This window comes from Babylonia areolata, chromosome 6, assembly GCF_041734735.1.
Source record: "Babylonia areolata isolate BAREFJ2019XMU chromosome 6, ASM4173473v1, whole genome shotgun sequence".
NCBI lineage: Eukaryota > Metazoa > Mollusca > Gastropoda > Neogastropoda > Buccinidae > Babylonia > Babylonia areolata.
This window is the reverse complement of record NC_134881.1, coordinates 37,585,409-37,604,803: the sequence shown is the minus strand read 5'-3', so window position 1 is coordinate 37,604,803 and position 19,395 is coordinate 37,585,409. Positions and strand designations below refer to the sequence as shown.

Below are 19,395 nucleotides of genomic sequence, written 5' to 3'. Positions count from 1 at the left end.
GTGCATTCTTCAGGCTTGCATGTTTATTCATGTGCAGGCTTGTGCTAGTAGGCATGTGCATGTGAATGTGCATGTGTGAGTGTGTGTGTGTGTGTGTGTGTGTGTGTGTGTGCATGCATGCATGCATATATATGTGTGTATATTCAAGCATGAGTGCGTGCTCGCAGATACACACTCAAGCACATGTTGATGGAAAGGTGGGTAAGTATCAGAACAGGACAGATGAAGACAAACAGATGTGTAAGTGTTGTAAGTGGGTATATTGTATGACCATCTCACACATGAACCAGACAGCAGTGTATGATTATGTGTGGTGGATGTATTGTATCTTCTTCAGTCTTCAGTTTAGAAGGTCAGCTGTCATCATTGACTATTGTTGACCTGTGTGCGCAGAGGCGTAAGATAAAACATAAAAATAGATCTATTTGGGACAACAAAAGGATAGAAGAGGGTCTAAAGCAGCCTCAGCACCCCAACCGCACACCCCTGAGTTCAGCTCCGGGGCAGCGTGTTACAGCAGGCAACAGGATTTTGTTGAGCTCCCTCTTGAATGATACTAAGGAGGGAGCCTCTACTGCTGTTGCAGGCAGGGCGTTCCAAGAAATTGAACTTGTATGGGTCAGAGGAGGTACCGAGGTGAGCAAACTTGTGTCTGTGATTTGATCTTGTTTTGGTGGATCCTTTCTTGAGGAATTTGTCTGGAGGGATGTCCACAGTACTATAAACGATCTTGTGCATGAAAGTTAGCCTCTGCCTGTTTCATCGTGATTCAAGGGGTTCCCATCCTAGTTCTTGCAGCATGGATATTACGCTGATGGTCCAACCATAGTCATTGTATACATAATGTGCTGCTCTTCTTTGCACCATTTCAATCTTTTCCTTTTGGCCAGCTTTGTACAGGCTCCAAACTGATGAGCAATACTCCAGATGTGGGCGTACAAGGGTTAGGTAAGCATTGATTTTGATGGTTTTGTTGGGCGTCTTCAGATTTCTTTTCAGAAAGTCTACCATGCTGTTGGCCTTGTTGGTGACTCTTGTTACATGATCTTTCCAGTTGAGGTCACTTCTTATGTTCACACCAAGATATTATGAGCTGTCGACGTGGTCAAGAGGTTGTATGACCATCTCAGACATGAACCAGACAGCAGTGTGTGACTGTGTATAGTGGGTGTATTGTATGACAGCAGTGTGTGACTGTGTATAGTGGGTGTATTGTATGACAGCAGTGTGTGACTGTGTATAGTGGGTGTATTGTATGACAGCAGTGTGTGACTGTGTATAGTGGGTGTATTGTATGACAGCAGTGTGTGACTGTGTATAGTGGGTGTATTGTATGACAGCAGTGTGTGACTGTGCAGACAAGGACCAGCAGACCCCCAAGAAGCCAACGCCCTCAGCAGAAAGGGACCAGCAGCAGGAGTTCCGGGTGACCAAGCCCACCCCCATCCTCCTAGAGCCCGCCCCAGACCCCCACCCCCCCTCCAGGTCCCCTGTCCGCAGGACCTCCTCCTCCTCCTCCGTCTCCTCCACCACCTCCTCCTCCACCCTCATCAACTCCCCCCACACCGCCCCCAAGCTGCATGCAGTGACGGTGACAGCTCCCAACCTGAAGGTGCCGGAGACCTCCATCCCTGTGCCCAAGAGCGGAACACAGACCCACACCTTGGACACGGCGCCCCACACACCTGTCAGTCCACCTGCAGTCCTCACCAGGAAGTCGTCCAGCTCCAAGTCCCCTTCCAGCAAAAGGTCCTTCACCTCCATGTTCTCCAGAGACAGCCGCAAGGCCAGCGCCAAGGGCAAGGCAGGGGGGGACAGCAGCAAGAAGTCAGGGTCGTCCAGTGACAAAGGAAAAAAGACCGCCAGAACGGACGCTGACAATGGAAAGAATACAGGTGCTGCTGTTGGTGAAAGCGAGAAAAAGACAGGTGTGTTTAGTGACGGTGGCAAAAAGCCGAGCGTGTTCAGCGACTGTAGCAAAAAGACTGAGCGCATTTAGCGACTGCAGCAAAAAGACAGGTTCGGTCACAGAGAAAGAGAAAAAAATAGCTGCTGTCACCGACACGGGGAAGAAAACAGCCCCAGTGGGTGAGAACGGGAAAAGGACATGCACGGTCATTGACGGTGGGAAAACCCTGAATGGATCTGAGCACTCACCCCCCTCAGGAGACGCAGCAATGAGTGGGTCAGTGTCAGCCCCATCTTGTCAGTGTCCGGCAGATACCGGCCACACTTGTGAGGACAGAGTGATGGCTACAGACACCAGCCAACACAACACGGTCAGTGACAGCCCAGTGACCTCCACCCCCCAGTCCCAGGGGGAGGTGACCGCTGCCCACCAGGCGGAGGTGTGTGTCAGTGAGGACAGCGGGGACCAGAGGTCACTGTCTGTCCAGTCTGAATTGGCTGGAGACATGGAGGGCAGTGACACCCCCCACCTCCTAAGGTCACCAAGATCAGGTCCTCTGCTGTCATGGATGTGAGTTGATAGTAATAGTAATAATAATGATAGTAATGATGATGATAATGATGATAGTAATGCTATTAATTATAATAATAATGATTATGATAATTATGATAACAGTGATAATAATGATGATAATAATAGTAATTATAATAATGATAAGAATAACAGCAACAATAATAATAATAATCATGATAATCATGATGATGATAGTGATAAAAAGAAAAAAAATGATGATGATCATACTACTATTACTACTGCTGCTGCTACTACTACAAAAAAGAAGTAATAATGAATGTCTTTAATATATATATATATATATATATATATATATACTCATATATATAATAGATATAGATAGATAGATAGATATACAGAGAGAGAGAGAGAGCACTGACTCATGTGCAGAGACAAATCAAAGCACATTTCACACCAAATGTTCACATACATGCGTAACTCTGAACCAAAGGGATGAAAGACAACAGTAAAAGATACATGTAGAAAGAAGAATGAAGACACTGCAGACTGGAAATAGGGATGGGAAAAGGAGCTATTTTGGAAAGATGTAGGTTTCAAGGCCACACTTGAAAGAGCTGGATGGAGAGGTTTGACAAAGTGAAAGAGGGAACTCATTCCAAGCGCAAGGTGCAGAGACAGAGAGAGAGCAGCGGCCGACTGTGGAGTGTTTGTATCTAGAAACATGGGAACAGAGTGAATGCAAAGCTGACTGCAGAGAGCAAAGTGTGTTGTTACACACTGAGGACTCAGGAATATTATTGCAGAGAGTGAAGTGTGTTGTTACACACTGAAGACTCAGGAATACTGTTTCAAGAGATGTATATATGTTTGATAGTCAGTCCAGTCTGACTATGACAATCAGATCAGCAGAAGAGCAACTGCTGGCCTGACAATCTGGGCTAGAATTTGATTTCATAGAGAGTCTTGCCCAAGTTACATCTCCACTCTCTCTGCCAAGAGGGTTTTTGGACAGTTGGCGGTGGAATGGTTACCAAAGGCCAGCTGGCCCCCAAGGCTGCAGCACTAAGAGCCAGTGCAATCTTGCCTCCTAGTTTGAGAATCATAGTCCTTAACAAAAGATCAAGCTGAAAATGACTTCCCATTGCAATGGAGAAACCATTGATCATAGAGCTCCCACTTTGCTGTTGGTCCAGCTGTAAGCTTATATCTATCTGTGGGCTGAAAATCTCTGACAGTGTCCATATGTGTGGATTCCAGACTCCCAGCTCAGCAAAGATCAGTGGTGATGGTCCCAAGTCCAAAAAGCAGGTGGCGTTTTCACCACAGACAAAAGAGGCCAGTTCTTCTGAGGATGTCAGGTGAGATCAGAGAAATGTACATCCTGTATTGTATTGTATTGTATTGTATTGCATTGCATTGTATTGTATTGCATTGTATTGCATTGTATTGCATTGTATTGTATTGTATCACACTGCATTGTATTCTGTTGTATTACATGATGTATGGTATTGTATTTTATTTCTTTTGTATTGTATTGTTTTACTTTTTTGTTGCAACAGATATGTTTGTGAAATTCCAGCTGCTCTCCTTGGGGAGAATGCATCACCACAGTGCAGTGCCTCCCATTGTTTTTCTGTCTGCAAGTGGATTTGTTTTACTATCAAAGTGGATTTGTCTACAGAATTTTGTCAGGGAAAAAAACATTTTGTTCCTGTGGGTCCATATTCATTTTTTGTATGCTACTTACAGGTCCTTCATTTATTGTCACATTCAAAAGGACTGAGGCTGTGAGATATCTATCTATCTATCTTGCTCATTGTCACATTCAAAAGGACTTAGGCTGTGAGATATCTGTTTATCTATCTATCTTGCTCATTGTCACATTCAAAAGGACTGAGGCTGTGAGATATTGATTTATATATCTATCTGTCTTGTTTATTGTCACATTCAAAAGGACTGAGGCTGTGAGATATCTATTTATATATCTATCTGTCTCGTTTATTGTCACATTCAAAAGGATTTAGGCTGTGAGATATTGATTTATCTATCTATCTATCTCGCTCATTGTCACATTCAAAAGGACTTAGGCTGTGAGATATCTATTTATCTATCTATCTATCTTGTTCATTGTCACATTCAAAAGGACTTAGGCTGTGAGATATCGATTTATCTATCTATCTATCTTGTTTATTGTCACATTCAAAAGGACTGAGGCTGTGAGATATCGATTTATCTATCTATCTATCTTGTTCATTGTCACATTCAAAAGGACTGAGGGTGTGAGATATCTATTTATATATCTATCTGTCTTGTTTATTGTCACATTCAAAAGGACTGAGGCTGTGAGATATCTGTTTATCTATCTATCTATCTTGTTTATTGTCACATTCAAAAGGACTTAGGCTGTGAGATATCTATTTATCTATCTATCTGTCTTGTTCATTGTCACATTCAAAAGGACTTAGGCTGTGAGATATCGATTTATCTATCTATCTTGTTTATTGTCACATTCAAAAAGACTGAGGTTGTGAGATATTGATTTATCTGACTATCTATCTTGTTCATTGTCACATTCAAAAGGACTTAGGCTATGAGATATCTATTTATCTATCTATCTATCTTGTTCATTGTCACATTCAAAAGGACTGAGGCTGTGAGATATCGATTTATCTATCTATCTATCTTGTTCATTGTCACATTCAAAAGGACTTAGGCTGTGAGATATCTATTTATCTATCTATCTTGTTTATTGTCACATTCAAAAGGACTGAGGCTGTGAGATAACTATTTATCTGTCTATCTATCTATCTTGTTTATTGTCACATTCAAAAGGACTTAGGCTGTGAGATATCTGTTTATCTATCTATCTATCTATCTATCTGTCTTGTTTATTGTCACATTCAAAAGGACTGAGGCTGTGAGATATCTATTTATATATCTATCTGTCTTGTTTATTGTCATTTTCAAAAGGACTTAGGCTGTGAGATATCGATTTATCTATCTATCTATCTTGTTTATTGTCACATTCAAAAGGACTGAGGCTGTGAGATATCTATCTATCTCTCTTGTTCATCGTCACATTCAAAAGGACTTAGGCTGTGAGATATCTATTTATCTCTCTGTCTTGTTCATTGTCACATTCAAAAGGACTTAGGCTGTGAGATATCTGTTTATATATCTGTCTATCTTGTTTATTGTCACATTCAAAAGGACTGAGGGTGTGAGATATCTGTTTATCTATCTATCTATCTTGTTTATTGTCACATTCAAAAAGACTTAGGCTGTGAGATATCGATTTATCTATCTATCTATGTATAAGAAAAGGACTGAGGCTGTGAGATATCTATTTATCTATCTATGTATGATGATAAATCCAAGCCCAAATGTCACCTTAAAGAAGGAGTATAGTGTAATTTTTTTTTTTAACATTAAACACTAATTTACACTGTGGGGGGTAGGAATGGGCGCGAAGTTTGATATCTAATTTTTTTTTTTTTTTTTGGGGTTTTTTTTGTTTTTTGTTTTTTTAGAGCTTATGTCTGCCATTTTGTTCCTCCAAAGGGGAGTTTAGCATGCACAGCATGTGACAACTCTTTTGCTTTGTGGATTTATTATCCACTCTGTTATATAGCACAATATAACGAGCCCTTCAGGCTCATGGTGTGGTGTTCAGTTTTTAATCTTAGGATTTTTAGTATCAAGACATGTATTTCCACACAGACTCTTTCTGTCTGTAACCTGTGTATATGTATGGATATATGTAGATACAGATTTCGAGAAAAATGTTTAGACAATTGTTTTATCAAAAATTCTGGTTTTTGACTCACTTGTGTAAACAAAGTGAGTCTGTGTTATAAACCGATGCTTGGTTCTGTGTCTGTGTCTGTCTCTGTTTGTGTGTGTGTGTGTGTGTATGTGTGTGTGTCCCTGGTAAAATTTAACATTGCCATTTTCTCTGGAAATACTTTGTCTGCCAGTACCAAATTTGGATTAAAGCTAGTAACACAGGAAAAAACATTAACCATAGGAAAAAAATCTTTACAGTCATACCAATAATAAGTTGTAAGTCTTCCAAATAAAGCCGTATGTATGGATCATTAACGGTTTATTTTGTTGACTCGATTTGGATCCAAAAACACCATAATACCGCTTCCCAGAGTCCGGAACGTAGGCTATGTTTGGTAAAAAGACAGCACAACATTGTTTTTCTTGTTCGCAATTGAAAGAAAAGAAATACTAATTCAGGACAAAACACATACAGTGACACAAACTACACCATTGACGTGTTTACTGCATATTAATATTGTAAAGTGGACGCTGAATTAACTAGAATGAACATAAAAGAAAAATGGAATCAACCGTTTCACTGAGTTTCAGTCAGCCTTGTCTAGACTGGTCTGTGCAGATCTTGAGAAAACAGCTATATGTTGCGGTGTGCCTGAGGCAATGGCAACGTCTCCTTTACCACCAAATTAAAATAATTTCTTAGATAAGTTTATGAAGGTATATATAAAATTTAAGAAAAAAACACAAAAAAACATTGATTTAAACAGTATTATTTCCTACAATACAATTTTATCATTATTGCACCAAAAAAAAACAAAGCTTTGAATATTAGATTTGGTCGAATGATGTCACATGTGCTGTAGTGGTATGGATAAGTCTTCTTGCTTCCAAACTGAACTACTTGCTTGGAAACTAGTTTGATCCCACTTACATGCCTTTTTTTTTTTCTCTCCTGAGCTTATTAATATACAGAACACACATCTTAACTCTTTTTTTTTCTCTTATTTTTCTCATGATTCCTTTACTGGATAAAATGTGTATCACAAGTGAGTTTTGAACGCCTTGCCTCTTGTTATTTTTAATTTTCTGCTCATGTTAGTTTTTGGGAGATATATATTCTTAACAAAAGAGAGGCTCCTGCCAAGCTGTGGGGAGTTTCTCATTGCTTGAGAGAGAGCGTTTCTCTCCAGTCAGCACTCAGGAACAGGAAGCAATCCAGATGAGCACAACATGGTGCACAACGACTGTTGCTTGCTGTGCATACTTGCCTCCCCTTTAGAGGAACACAACGGCTGACGTGACCATCAATGAAAGATTTTTAAAGTCACAACCCAAATCCTAACCCCACCACCACCACCTGACCCCAAATGCAAATTATTTTGTTATGGTTAAAAGTTAAATCAATACTGGTTCTTTTTTTTATGCTTCTTTGACTTCTCATGGCCTGACTAAGCGCATTGGGTTACACTGCTGGTCAGGCATCTGCTTGGCAGATGTGGTGTAGCGTATATGGATTTGTCTGAACGCAGTGATGCCTCATTGAGCTACTGATACTGATACTCACTTCTTTATGGAAAATGAAGACAGCTGGGTGTGGATTTACCTTTCACTCTGTACTGGCATATCATGCATCATCATTTAGTGAGCCCTTCAGGCTTCTGGTGTGACTTTCTGTTTTTAATCTTGGGACTTAGTGTCAAGATTCTTTCTTCTTTGCTGCTCCTCACGTCTGGAACATTCTTCCTCATCATATCCATGCATCTGATTCTATTTCTGTTTTTCGCTCATCACTAAAAACTCACCTTTTTAAAACCTATCTATAAGTACTCTCAGCTTCCTTGTTCTCCAACACAACCTATGTCAGCTCACTTTGGATGTATGTAGAGTGGGAAAGGGAGAGTGTGAGTGGGGGGGGAGGAGGGGAGGGGTTTTTGAGGAAGAGTGGTCATGAATGTTTTATGTAACTTGTAATATTTTTCTTTCATGTAAAGCGCCCTGAGCTCTTAGAGAGAAAGGGTGCTATATTATATAAATGTACATTATATATATATATATATATATATATATATATATACACACACATCTATATATAGAGAAAGAGAGAGTGTGTGTGTGTGTGTGCATGCATATGCACACATCTGTCTGTAACTGTGCACAACTGTATATATTGTGTGTACAAGCATGAGAGGGTGCCGAAGAAACCATCACCATAACAGAACAAACAAGAATGTGTCACACATTATCTAAGGCTGGTTAGGTTTGTTTATTCAGTTAGTAAGGAGGACAAAAAGATTTTGTTTATTCATTTTGTAAAGGGGGAAAAGAAAGACAAAAGACAGCCATGTGGAAATGTAGATTATTGTTTAAAGTGATCCATGACCTGTGCGAAATGAGACAATGCCTGCCAAGTCTGACACAAAATTCCTGAAGTAATTGATTGGACACACCTCTTTCCCTCGTATCTGGGTCTGTTGCTGGTGAACCCATTTTATGTTAGCTGGAGACACTGGCTGAGAGGTTCATAGGGTGGTGGTACAGTGGGTAGAACACCTGATTAGGACACCAGTGGTTGTTCCTGTGCACCAGGTTTGAGTCCTTACTAACTCAGGTCCTTTCCGCTCTTCTGGGGTATTGTCTGTCAACAAGAGACCTCAATAGTCCCCTATCCTGTGCCTACATGACTACACTGTGGATGATGTGTATGCTTGTCTGTGTGTCTTTGTTTTTGTTTTTGTGTGTGTGTCAGTGTCTGTGTTACTCTGTGTGTGTGTGTGTGTGTGTGTGTGTGTGTGAACAGCTACACTACAGATGATGATGATGATGATTATGATGATGATGATGATGTGTGTGTGTGTGTGTGTGAGTGTGTGTGTGTGTGAGTGTGTCTACATGACTACACTGTGGATGATGTGTATGCTTGTCTGTGTGTCTTTGTTTTTGTTTTTGTGTGTGTGTCAGTGTCTGTGTTACTGTGTGTGTGTGTGTGTGTGTGTGTGTGTGTGTGTGTGTGTGTGTGTGTGTGTGAACAGCTACACTACAGATGATGATGATGATGATTATGATGATGATGATGATGATGATGATGATGATGATGATGATGATGTGTGTGTGTGTGTGTGTGTGTGTGTGTGTGTGTGTGTGTGAGTGTGTGTGTGAACACCAACACTACAGATGATGATGATAATGATGTATGTGTGTGTGTGTGTGTGTGTTTGTTTGTGTGTGTGTGTGTGTGTGTGTGTTTGTGTGTGTGTGTGTGTGTGTGTGTGTGTGTGTTCACAGCTACACTCAGGTTGTGCAGAAGATCCCTGTGGAGAAGTGTCCTTCAGGAAGCACGGAGGTGGGTCTGGTCATTGTTCACTGTGGTTCCTCCTGTCTGTTTTATATCTGTCTGTCTGTGCCAATGTCACAATGTGTATGCAGGAGGGGGGGTGGAGGTGGGAGGGTTGGGGGACCTGAAAGAAAGGACATGACCGGAAGAGAGGAAGGGAAGCTGATTTTGAAAGAAGCTTTGTTTGCTCTTTTGTTTGTCTATCCACAGTTTTACATGACTTTTCTTTGTTTAACCATGATTGTGATTTTAGATAACAAAAGCTCTGTGCGTGTATGTATGTGTGTGAGTGTGCATGTGTGTGTATGTGAGTGTGTGTGTATGTGTGTGTGTATGTGCATGCATGTGTTTATTTGTGAGATAGAGAGACAGACAGAAAAAAGAAGTAGATTTGATAAAGTAAAGAGGAAGGATATGAATTTTTCTGGATTGGATTTTTTGTCTCAACAGACCATATGTTTTGTTCTCAGTTGATCTGTCTATTGTTAAATTTTCATTCTGTATACACAGTATGACTAATCCTTGCCCTTTCCATTATCAGGTAATGTGTGTATTGTTTTAAGTTTCATTCTGTATGCTCAAGATAACCAGTCATTGGTCCTTCCGACATCAGTCAGGTTGTGTATGCTTTACTGATGATCAGAACTTCTCTGTTTTCAGTCGGTGCGGATGAGACAGAAATCAGGCAGAGGACGACCAGGTAAGTCACGACTTTTCTCACCTGTTTCCACTGATGCAGGAGGAAATGCAAGAGAAGAAAATCAGGAGAGAGGGAGCAAGACACAGAGATACAGAGAGAGACAGAGAGAAAAAAATGTATTGTTAGGAAAGCACATCTCTGGAGTTCCGATAAATGACCATTTCTGTAAACTTATATTCTTCATTCAAAACAGAAACGAGTTCTGGGCAAGGCTGCACAAAGTATCTCAGCAGTACTGTTTACTTGTATTAAATATTGTCCTAAGTGTACAAACTCAGCGTAAAGACTTAGGATATGTTTTAATACTAAGAAGTAGATGAAGAATAAGGTGAAGATGAAGAAGGTGAGGACAACGACAACAACAACAACATTGATGATGATGATAATGATGATGGTGATGAAGAAGAAGAAGATGATGTATGGACAGACCTGCGGATGTCCTGTAAGGACCTGGGGCAGGGGGACATGGTGATGATAATGATAACGATGATGAAAATGCTGATAACGATGATGATGATGTTGATAATGAAGACGGTGACATTGGTGACGACGTTGATGATGATGATGATGATGATAATGATTTGTGGACAGACCGGTGGGCGTTCCTGTAAGGACCTGGGGCAGGGGGACATGGTGATGATGATGATCATCATCATCATGATAATAAAATAATGAATGATGAATAATGATGATGACAATGATGGTGACGATGGTGATAATGTACTTAAAGGACCTGGGGCTGGGGGATATGGTGATGATGATGAAAACGATGATGATGATCGAGTGATGGCCTTGAGGTAACGCGTCCGCCTAGGAAGCGAGAAAATCTGAGCGCACTGGTTCGAATCATGGCTCAGCCGCCGATATTTTCTCCCCCTCCACTAGACCTTGAGTGGTGGTCTGGACACTAGTCATTCAGATGAGACAATAAACCGAGGTCCCATGTGCAGCATGCACTTAACGCACGTAAAAGAACCCACGGCAACAAAAGGGTTGTTCCTGGCAAAATTCTGTAGAAAAATCCACTTTGATAGGAAAAACAAATAAAACTACACACAGGAAAAAATACAAAAAATTGGTGGCACTGTAGTGTAGCGATGTGCTCTCCCTGGGGAGAGCAGCCTGAATTTCACACAGAGAAATCTGTTGTGATAAAAAGAAATACAAATACAAATGATGATAATGTCTGTGATGAAGATGATGATGACAGTGATGATGATGATAATTCTGAAGACGATAAAGATGCTAATGATGATGATGATGTGTAGGACAGACCGGCGGTTGTCCTGTAAGGACCTGAGGCAGAGAGACATGGTGATGATGATGATAACTTTGAAGATGATAATAATGATGAAGAAGATGATGATGATAATGATGAAGAAGATGATGATAATGATGAAGACGATGATGATGCTAATGACGATGATGATGTATGGACAGACCGGTGAGTGTCCTGTAAGGACCTGGGGCAGGGGAACATGATGATAATAATGATGAAGAAGATGATGACGATGCCAGTGATGATGACGATGTGTGGGCAGACCGGCGGGTGTCCTGTAAGGACCTGGGGCAGGGGAACATGATGATGATGATGATGATGATGATGATGATGATGATAATGATGAAGAAGATGATAATGATGCCAATGATGATGACGATGTGTGGGCAGACCGGCGGGTGTCCTGTAAGGACCTGGGGCAGGGGAACATGATGATGATGATGATGATAATGATGAAGAAGATGATAATGATGCCAATGATGATGACGATGTGTGGGCAGACCGGCGGGTGTCCTGTAAGGACCTGGGGCAGGGGAACATGATGATGATAATGATGAAGAAGATGATAATGATGCCATTGATGATGACGATGTGTGGGCAGACCGGCGGGTGTCCTGTAAGGACCTGGGGCAGGGGAACATGATGATGATAATGATGAAGAAGATGATAATGATGCCATTGATGATGACGATGTGTGGGCAGACCGGCGGGTGTCCTGTAAGGACCTGGGGCAGGGGAACATGATGATGATAATGATGAAGAAGATGATAATGATGCCATTGATGATGACGATGTGTGGGCAGACCGGCGGGTGTCCTGTAAGGACCTGGGGCAGGGGAACATGATGATGATGATGATGATGATGATGATGATAATGATGAAGAAGATGATAATGATGCCAATGATGATGACGATGTGTGGGCAGACCGGCGGGTGTCCTGTAAGGACCTGGGGCAGGGGAACATGATGATGATAATGATGAAGAAGATGATAATGATGCCATTGATGATGACGATGTGTGGGCAGACCGGCGGGTGTCCTGTAAGGACCTGGGGCAGGGGGACTGCGAGGGCTGGCTGTACAAAAGGAAGGAGAAGGATCGAGCCCTGTCTAGGCAGTGGCACAAACGCTATTGTGTCCTCAAGAGTTACAACCTCTACTGCTACAAGAACAAGGAGGTGTGTGTTTGTGTGAGAGAGAGAGTATGTGTGAGTGTGTGGGTGTCTGTGTGTATGCATGTGTGGTTGAGATTGTATCTGTACAGCTTTGGTTGTGCTTTTGCATTTGCTTTCCTGAGACTGAGAGAAGAACTGAAGCAGAAAGGAAACTGACTGAATCAGACAGACAGACAACAAACAACAGACAACAGACAGACAAGAGGCAGACAGATATGAGACAGATAGGAAAACTAGTGTGACTCGTCACACAGGTTCATTAATGAATGCAAGCATATGACGCCCCTTCTGTCATTGTGTGATGTCATGATGTGCTTGTATTTCTTGTGAACACAACAGAGCTCCACTGTATAAGGTGCAGTGTCACATGGGAAAGATGTACCTTGTGTGTATCTGTTGTGAACTCACAGAAAGCTTCACATGTCAGTGTATAATGCACAGTGTCATACAGGAAAGGGTTATAACAAGGTGTACTGTCTGTGTATCTGTTATGAATGCATAGAGAACTCCATATGTCAGTGTATCACACAGGAAAGGTGTGCTGTGTGTGTGTCTGTTGTGGACACACAGAAAAGTCCACATGTCAGTACATAATGTACAATGTCACACAGGAAAGGTGCTGTGTATGTGTATCTGTTGTGAACACACAGAGAACTCCACTGTATAATGTACAGTGTTATGCGGGGAGGGTGTACAGTGTATGTATCTGTTGTGAACTCACAGAGAGCTCCACATGTCAGTGTATAAGGTAATTGTCATGCAGGAAAGGTGTACAGTGTATGTATGTGTTGTGAACACACAGAGAGCTTCACATGTCAGTGTATAAGGTAATTGTCATGCAGGAAAGGTGTACAGTGTGTATGTGTTGTGAACACACACAGAGCTCCACTGCATACTGTACAGTGTCACACAGGAGAGGTGTACTGTCTGTGTATCTGTTGTGAACACACAGAGAGCTTCAGCGTATAATGTACAGTGTCATGCAGGAAGGGTGTACTGTCTGTGTATCTGTTGTGAAAAACAGAGAGCTTCAGCGGATAATGTACAGTGTCACACAGGAAAGATGTACTGTCTGTGTATCTGTTGTGAACACACAGAGAGCTCCACTGTATAATGTACAGTGTCATGCAGGAAGGGTATACTGTCTGTGTATCTGTTGTGAACACACAGAGAGCTCCACTGTATAATGTACAGTGTCATGCAGGAAGGATGTACTGTCTGTGTATCTGTTGTGAACACACAGAGAGCTCCACTGTATAATGTACAGTGCCACACAGGAAAGATGTACTGTCTGTGTACCTGTTGTGAACACACAGAGAGTTCCACTGTATAAATGTACAGTGTCATGCAGGAAGGGTATACAATCTGTGTATCTGTTGTGAACACACAGAGAGCTCCACTGTATAATGTACAGTGTCATGCAGGAAGGGTGTACTGTCTGTGTATCTGTTGTGAACACACAGAGAGCTCCACTGTATAATGTATAGTGTCATGCAGGAAGGGTGTACTGTCTGTGTATCTGTTGTGAACACACAGAGAGCTCCACTGTATAATGTACAGTGTCAAACATGAAAGATGTACCTTGTGTGTATCTGTTGCACAGAGAACTCCACATGTCAGTGGATAAGGTAATTGTCACACAGGAGAGGTGTAGTGTGTGTGTGTGTGTGTGTGTGTTGTGAGAACACAGAGAGCTCCACATGTCTGTATATAAGGTAATTATTGTACAGGAAAGGTGTACAGTGTGTTTGTGTGTTGTGAACACACACAGAGCTCCAGTGCACACTGTACAGTGTCACACAGGAGAGGTGTACAGTGTGTATGTGTTGTGAACACACACAGAGCTCCAGTGCACACTGTACAGTGTCACACAGGACAGGTGTACAGTGTGTATGTGTTGTGAACACACACAGAGCTCAAGTGCACACTGTACAGTGTCACACAGGACAAGTGTACAGTGTGTATGTGTTGTGAACACACACAGAGCTCCAGTGCACACTGTACAGTGTCACACAGAACAGGTGTACAGTGTGTATGTGTTGTGAACACACACAGAGCTCCAGTGCACACTGTACAGTGTCACACAGGAGAGGTGTACAGTGTGTATGTGTTGTGAACACACACAGAGCTCCAGTGCACACTGTACAGTGTCACACAGGACAGGTGTACAGTGTGTATGTGTTGTGAACACACACAGAGTTCCAGTGCACACTGTAAAGTGTCACACAGGAGAGGTGTACAGTGTGTATGTGTTGTGAACACACACAGAGCTCCAGTGCACACTGTACAGTGTCACACAGGAGAGGTGTACAGTGTGTATGTGTTGTGAACACACACAGAGCTCCAGTGCACACTGTACAGTGTCACACAGGAGAGGTGTACAGTGTGTATGTGTTGTGAACACACACAGAGCTCCAGTGCACACTGTACAGTGTCACACAGGACAGGTGTACAGTGTGTATGTGTTGTGAACACACACAGAGTTCCAGTGCACACTGTAAAGTGTCACACAGGAGAGGTTTACTGTGTTCATTCAGGAACTGAAGGCAGAGGGAGTGATCTACATGCCAGCCTTCAAGGTGTCCCCCGCCCCAGGACTGAAGACCAAGAAATTGTGAGTGCTCCTGTGTCTCTGCCGATGATGATGTGTTTCTGTGTGTGTGTGTGTGCGTGTGTGTGTGTGTGTGTGACCGGAGATTAGAAAAGAGAGATAAACCACTCGCGGCAGGCCCCTTCTTACTGTCTATAACAGTGCTGAAGCCGTTTTGGGGCACACACGCAGTGCGGAAGGGTGGGGGTAAATCACCCTCTCCTTCCCCACCTGAAGGAAACTGGTCGGTTCTGACGGTTCAGCTGCAGTAAAGCGAAAGTTAAGTTATGCCTGGAATTTCCCACGTGTAGTAAGATTCGCTGTATACAATGAAAACCGATTCATTTTTGCTTGGTTTTTAGCACGTTTGCATCTGCTTGAATGTAGATAATATAAAAAGAAAATAAAGCAGCTCCCCCCACCACCAACTCCCCCCCCCCCCCCCCCCCCCCCCCCAGCGCAATGTTGCACATGAGAGAGACAGTTGTAAATTATTGAACTGCGTTTTCGTAACGCTACTTTTTCTTCACACTTTCTGGTTTACATCGCCATTTCTTCAACAACAAAAATATATATATATATATATATATATATATATATATATATCAAAACATAAAACACATATTCAGCTCTGTCTCTCTTCTAACATCTGTCTATACATACATACATACATACATGAATACATACATACATAATTTCATAAAGATCTATCAGTATGTAAATCTAAATCTATCTATATGTACATAATCATATATATAATTCATATATATACGAACGCTTCATGTTGCCCGAGCAGACCGTTGTATTGTGCTCTTTCTCTCTCTCTAAGTCTCTGTCTCTGTCTCTCTCTCTCTCGGGAGTTTTACATGGCTGTTAAAAGCATCTACGATTCTGTACTTGTATGTGTTCATGACAAAGGTATTTATTCAGACTTTTTTCAGTGTCCAAGAGGGGTTAAACAAGGTTGTATGCTAAGCTCACAGCTGTTTTCCTTTTTCATCGGTGAATTGGCAGTGGAGTTATCAAAGAAGGGGAGACATGGAATACAAATGATACCTGGCGCAACAGATTTGCTCTTAATGCTATTTGCTGATGATGTTGTTCTCTTGTCTGACACACCCATAGGGTTACAAAATCAACTAAGTGCCCTTTAGCAAGAAACAGACAGACTACAACAAACAGTGAATCTCGATAAGACCAATATTATAGTTTTCCGCAATGGAGGTCATCTTTCGACTCGTGAAAAATGGTGCTGTGGTGATAGGGAAATAAAAGTAACCAATACATATAAATATTTAGGAATGTTATTCACAACAAAATTGAGTTTGACATCTGCGTGGGATGAAGCAAACAGAAAAGGGAAAAAAGGTGTAATCCAAATTATAAAATCACTCAGGAGACTGCGTTCGACTGACGCTTTCCCTTAGTTTGGGCGGGGCAAAGGCAGCTCATGAATAATGAATGCGTCTCGCGGCGCAGGCTGCCTGGCTTCAGCAATTTCTGCAAGTGGTTTATCTCTCTTTTCTAATCTCCGGTGTGACTCAACTCGACTCGACTCGACTTGACTTCATTTATTGTCATGAAATCAGACACAACAAAAGAACAAAAGGAACAAAGAAAGAAATGGTCATCTAAGACACATGCAGTCAAATACATATTTGGCAAGTATTTTCTGACAAACATCGATGTCGAATAAGTCACTTTGTTTCAGGATATTGTCCCATATCTTTCAAATGATCACATCTGATAGTTGATAATATTGCTGTACAGTAGTAATTAGAATGTTTTGCAAATTATGAAACAAAATACACGTTTCTAGGAAATGGAATTCATCTTCAACAACTTCACACATGTAACATACTCTCTTTTCTTTTAGAATGGTTCCACATTTTCCTTGTTCAATATTCAAATGATTTGCACTTTTTCTGAGTTTACAAAGAGCTCATTTGTGAGCAGGATCGATTTTATTAATTAGATAATTGTTTCTTTTAGTTTGTTGTAGAACTCTAATCTGTTGTATTCAGTTTTTCTCTGTTTTCAAAATTGTACATATCTATTTCTTAGTTGTCGACGTAAAGTAAAGTTAATTCTGCTGTTACTGAATGTAGACATATTAATCAGATTAATTGAAGAATGACCTAACCCTACATTGTGAATTTTAAAAAAAAATTTTTTACGAATTATTGTCATGGGTTTTCAGTTGTATCTGATTGGTACAAAATGGATACATACACCTTTTTGATATGGCTGTCATCGTGTGCATACAGAATATGAGTCCAGTGGCTAAGAAAACTGTGATATGAATTCCAGTTGGAAATCTGCCCTATTCTGCTAGAGTTGACAGATTCACTGTTTTAGAATGAACCCATAGAAGCAGTGTGTGTGTGTGTGTGTGTGTGTGTGTGTGGTCATGCTTGTGGTGTGGTATGTGTTGTGGTGTGTGTTGTGTTTTGTATCCTGGTGTGTTGTGTATTGTGTGCTGTGTTGTGTTGTGGCGTTGAGTGTGGTGTGTGATGTTAGTGTGTGAGGGGTGGGTGCACATGTGTTAGTGTGTGCAGGCATGAGTGTGTGCATGCATGAGTGTGTGTGTGTGTGTGTGTGTGCATGCACACACATGCATGTATGCTTCAACACCTTCAGGAATGTGTATGCTATCAAACCTTTTGCAGATCTGTACATTACTCCAACAGATAATCATGTGACAGCAACATGTGTCTGTACAGCCACTTTCTGTTTCAGTGCATTCAAGGTGCACAACCCTGGTACCACCTTTTACTTTGCCTCAGAACGGCAGGATGACATGAGCAAGTGAGTTGAAGTTTGTGTCCCTGAGTCATATGAATGAGATGCGTTGTAATCAGTTAACCCTTTGACTGACAACGTTATTTGTCATTTTTGCAAGAGAAAAGTCATTAACCTCACCACACAAAAACAAAAAACAAAAAAAAAAGAAACACACACACACACATAAATTCAAATAATACTCAAAAGTTGTTTATAAGAGTATACATTTTATTCGAAGGAAAATTAACAAGAATGTAATTATCATATGTTGAGTGTTGACAGTATGAAATAACTTGCAATCATGGGTAAATAATTAAGATGAAAAGTTTAAAAACAACAGCACAATGTTATGAAAAAAAGAGAGAAAATTCAAGTCTCTGTATTTTATGGGTGGAAATGGTACTGAAATATTGGCAAATGTCTTGGACATAATAACAAAGCGCAATTATGTTGTTTTCCTCCACTATCATGTTCTAGATACTGTCAACACTATACATACAACCACACCCAACCCTACCCCCTCCTCTACACACATAAATACATGCGCTGATATACAATATTACAACACACACGCACATTGTACTCAAAAGTTCATCCTGAAGTCTTCATCTGGGGGGTTCATTGTAAATGAAGCCTTCAAATGGTTTTCAAGCTAAGATATTGTTGTTGTTAATTGTGTTTTTTTTATCTGAAACCTTTCAGCACAACCACACCATCTACCTCACAAGCACCTGTGTCAGTTTTGTCTTCACATGCAGGAAAGGCTGGTTGGATCATTCCATGTGTGAAGCAGAGAGATATTTTCAGTCATCTCATAACCTGAAGAATTGATCTGTTCATGCTCCATACACCATGGTGTGGTGTGCTGAGCTCTGAGATTTGATATTGTGCTGTAGAAAAGCACAGTGCTAGTTTAAAAAAAGTTCTGTTATAGAATACAGTGCAGGGTTTGAAAAAGTGTATGGATTTGCAGTGTTTCAATGTGATATGCTGTACATGGTAAAGTGTTGTTTGACTGTGCTGTTGTCTTAACCCTGACATATACTTTATCTTACTCTGTGTGTGTGTGTGTGTGTGTGTGCATGCGTGCGTGCATACAGATGGATGAACAAGATGGGTCTGGCGGCCATCAGTTTTGACACCAGCACTGTCACCACCACCGGAGGATTTGTTCGACCGGAACCACGCTGCCAGCTCCTGGAAGTGCCCAGTGAGTCACCTCCATGCTATTCACACATGCACAGTGGTTACACACACAGTGGTTATACACTGACATGCACAGTGGTTACACACAGTGCTTATACACT

General features: G+C 41.3%; 1 protein-coding gene across 1 annotated transcript in view; it reads left to right on the top strand.

Moving 5' to 3' along the window:
- The window catches only part of LOC143283513 (uncharacterized), a 67,195-nt gene that overhangs the window by 36,943 nt on the left and 10,857 nt on the right, over window positions 1-19,395 (top strand). Inside the window, exons 11-19 of the mRNA XM_076589757.1 lie at window positions 1,359-1,998; window positions 2,267-2,479; window positions 3,679-3,801; window positions 9,512-9,569; window positions 10,221-10,260; window positions 12,566-12,717; window positions 15,252-15,328; window positions 18,044-18,112; window positions 19,189-19,298. Coding sequence (XP_076445872.1) covers window positions 1,359-1,998; window positions 2,267-2,479; window positions 3,679-3,801; window positions 9,512-9,569; window positions 10,221-10,260; window positions 12,566-12,717; window positions 15,252-15,328; window positions 18,044-18,112; window positions 19,189-19,298 — 1,482 coding nt within the window. The remainder of the gene's footprint in view (window positions 1-1,358; window positions 1,999-2,266; window positions 2,480-3,678; window positions 3,802-9,511; window positions 9,570-10,220; window positions 10,261-12,565; window positions 12,718-15,251; window positions 15,329-18,043; window positions 18,113-19,188; window positions 19,299-19,395) is intronic.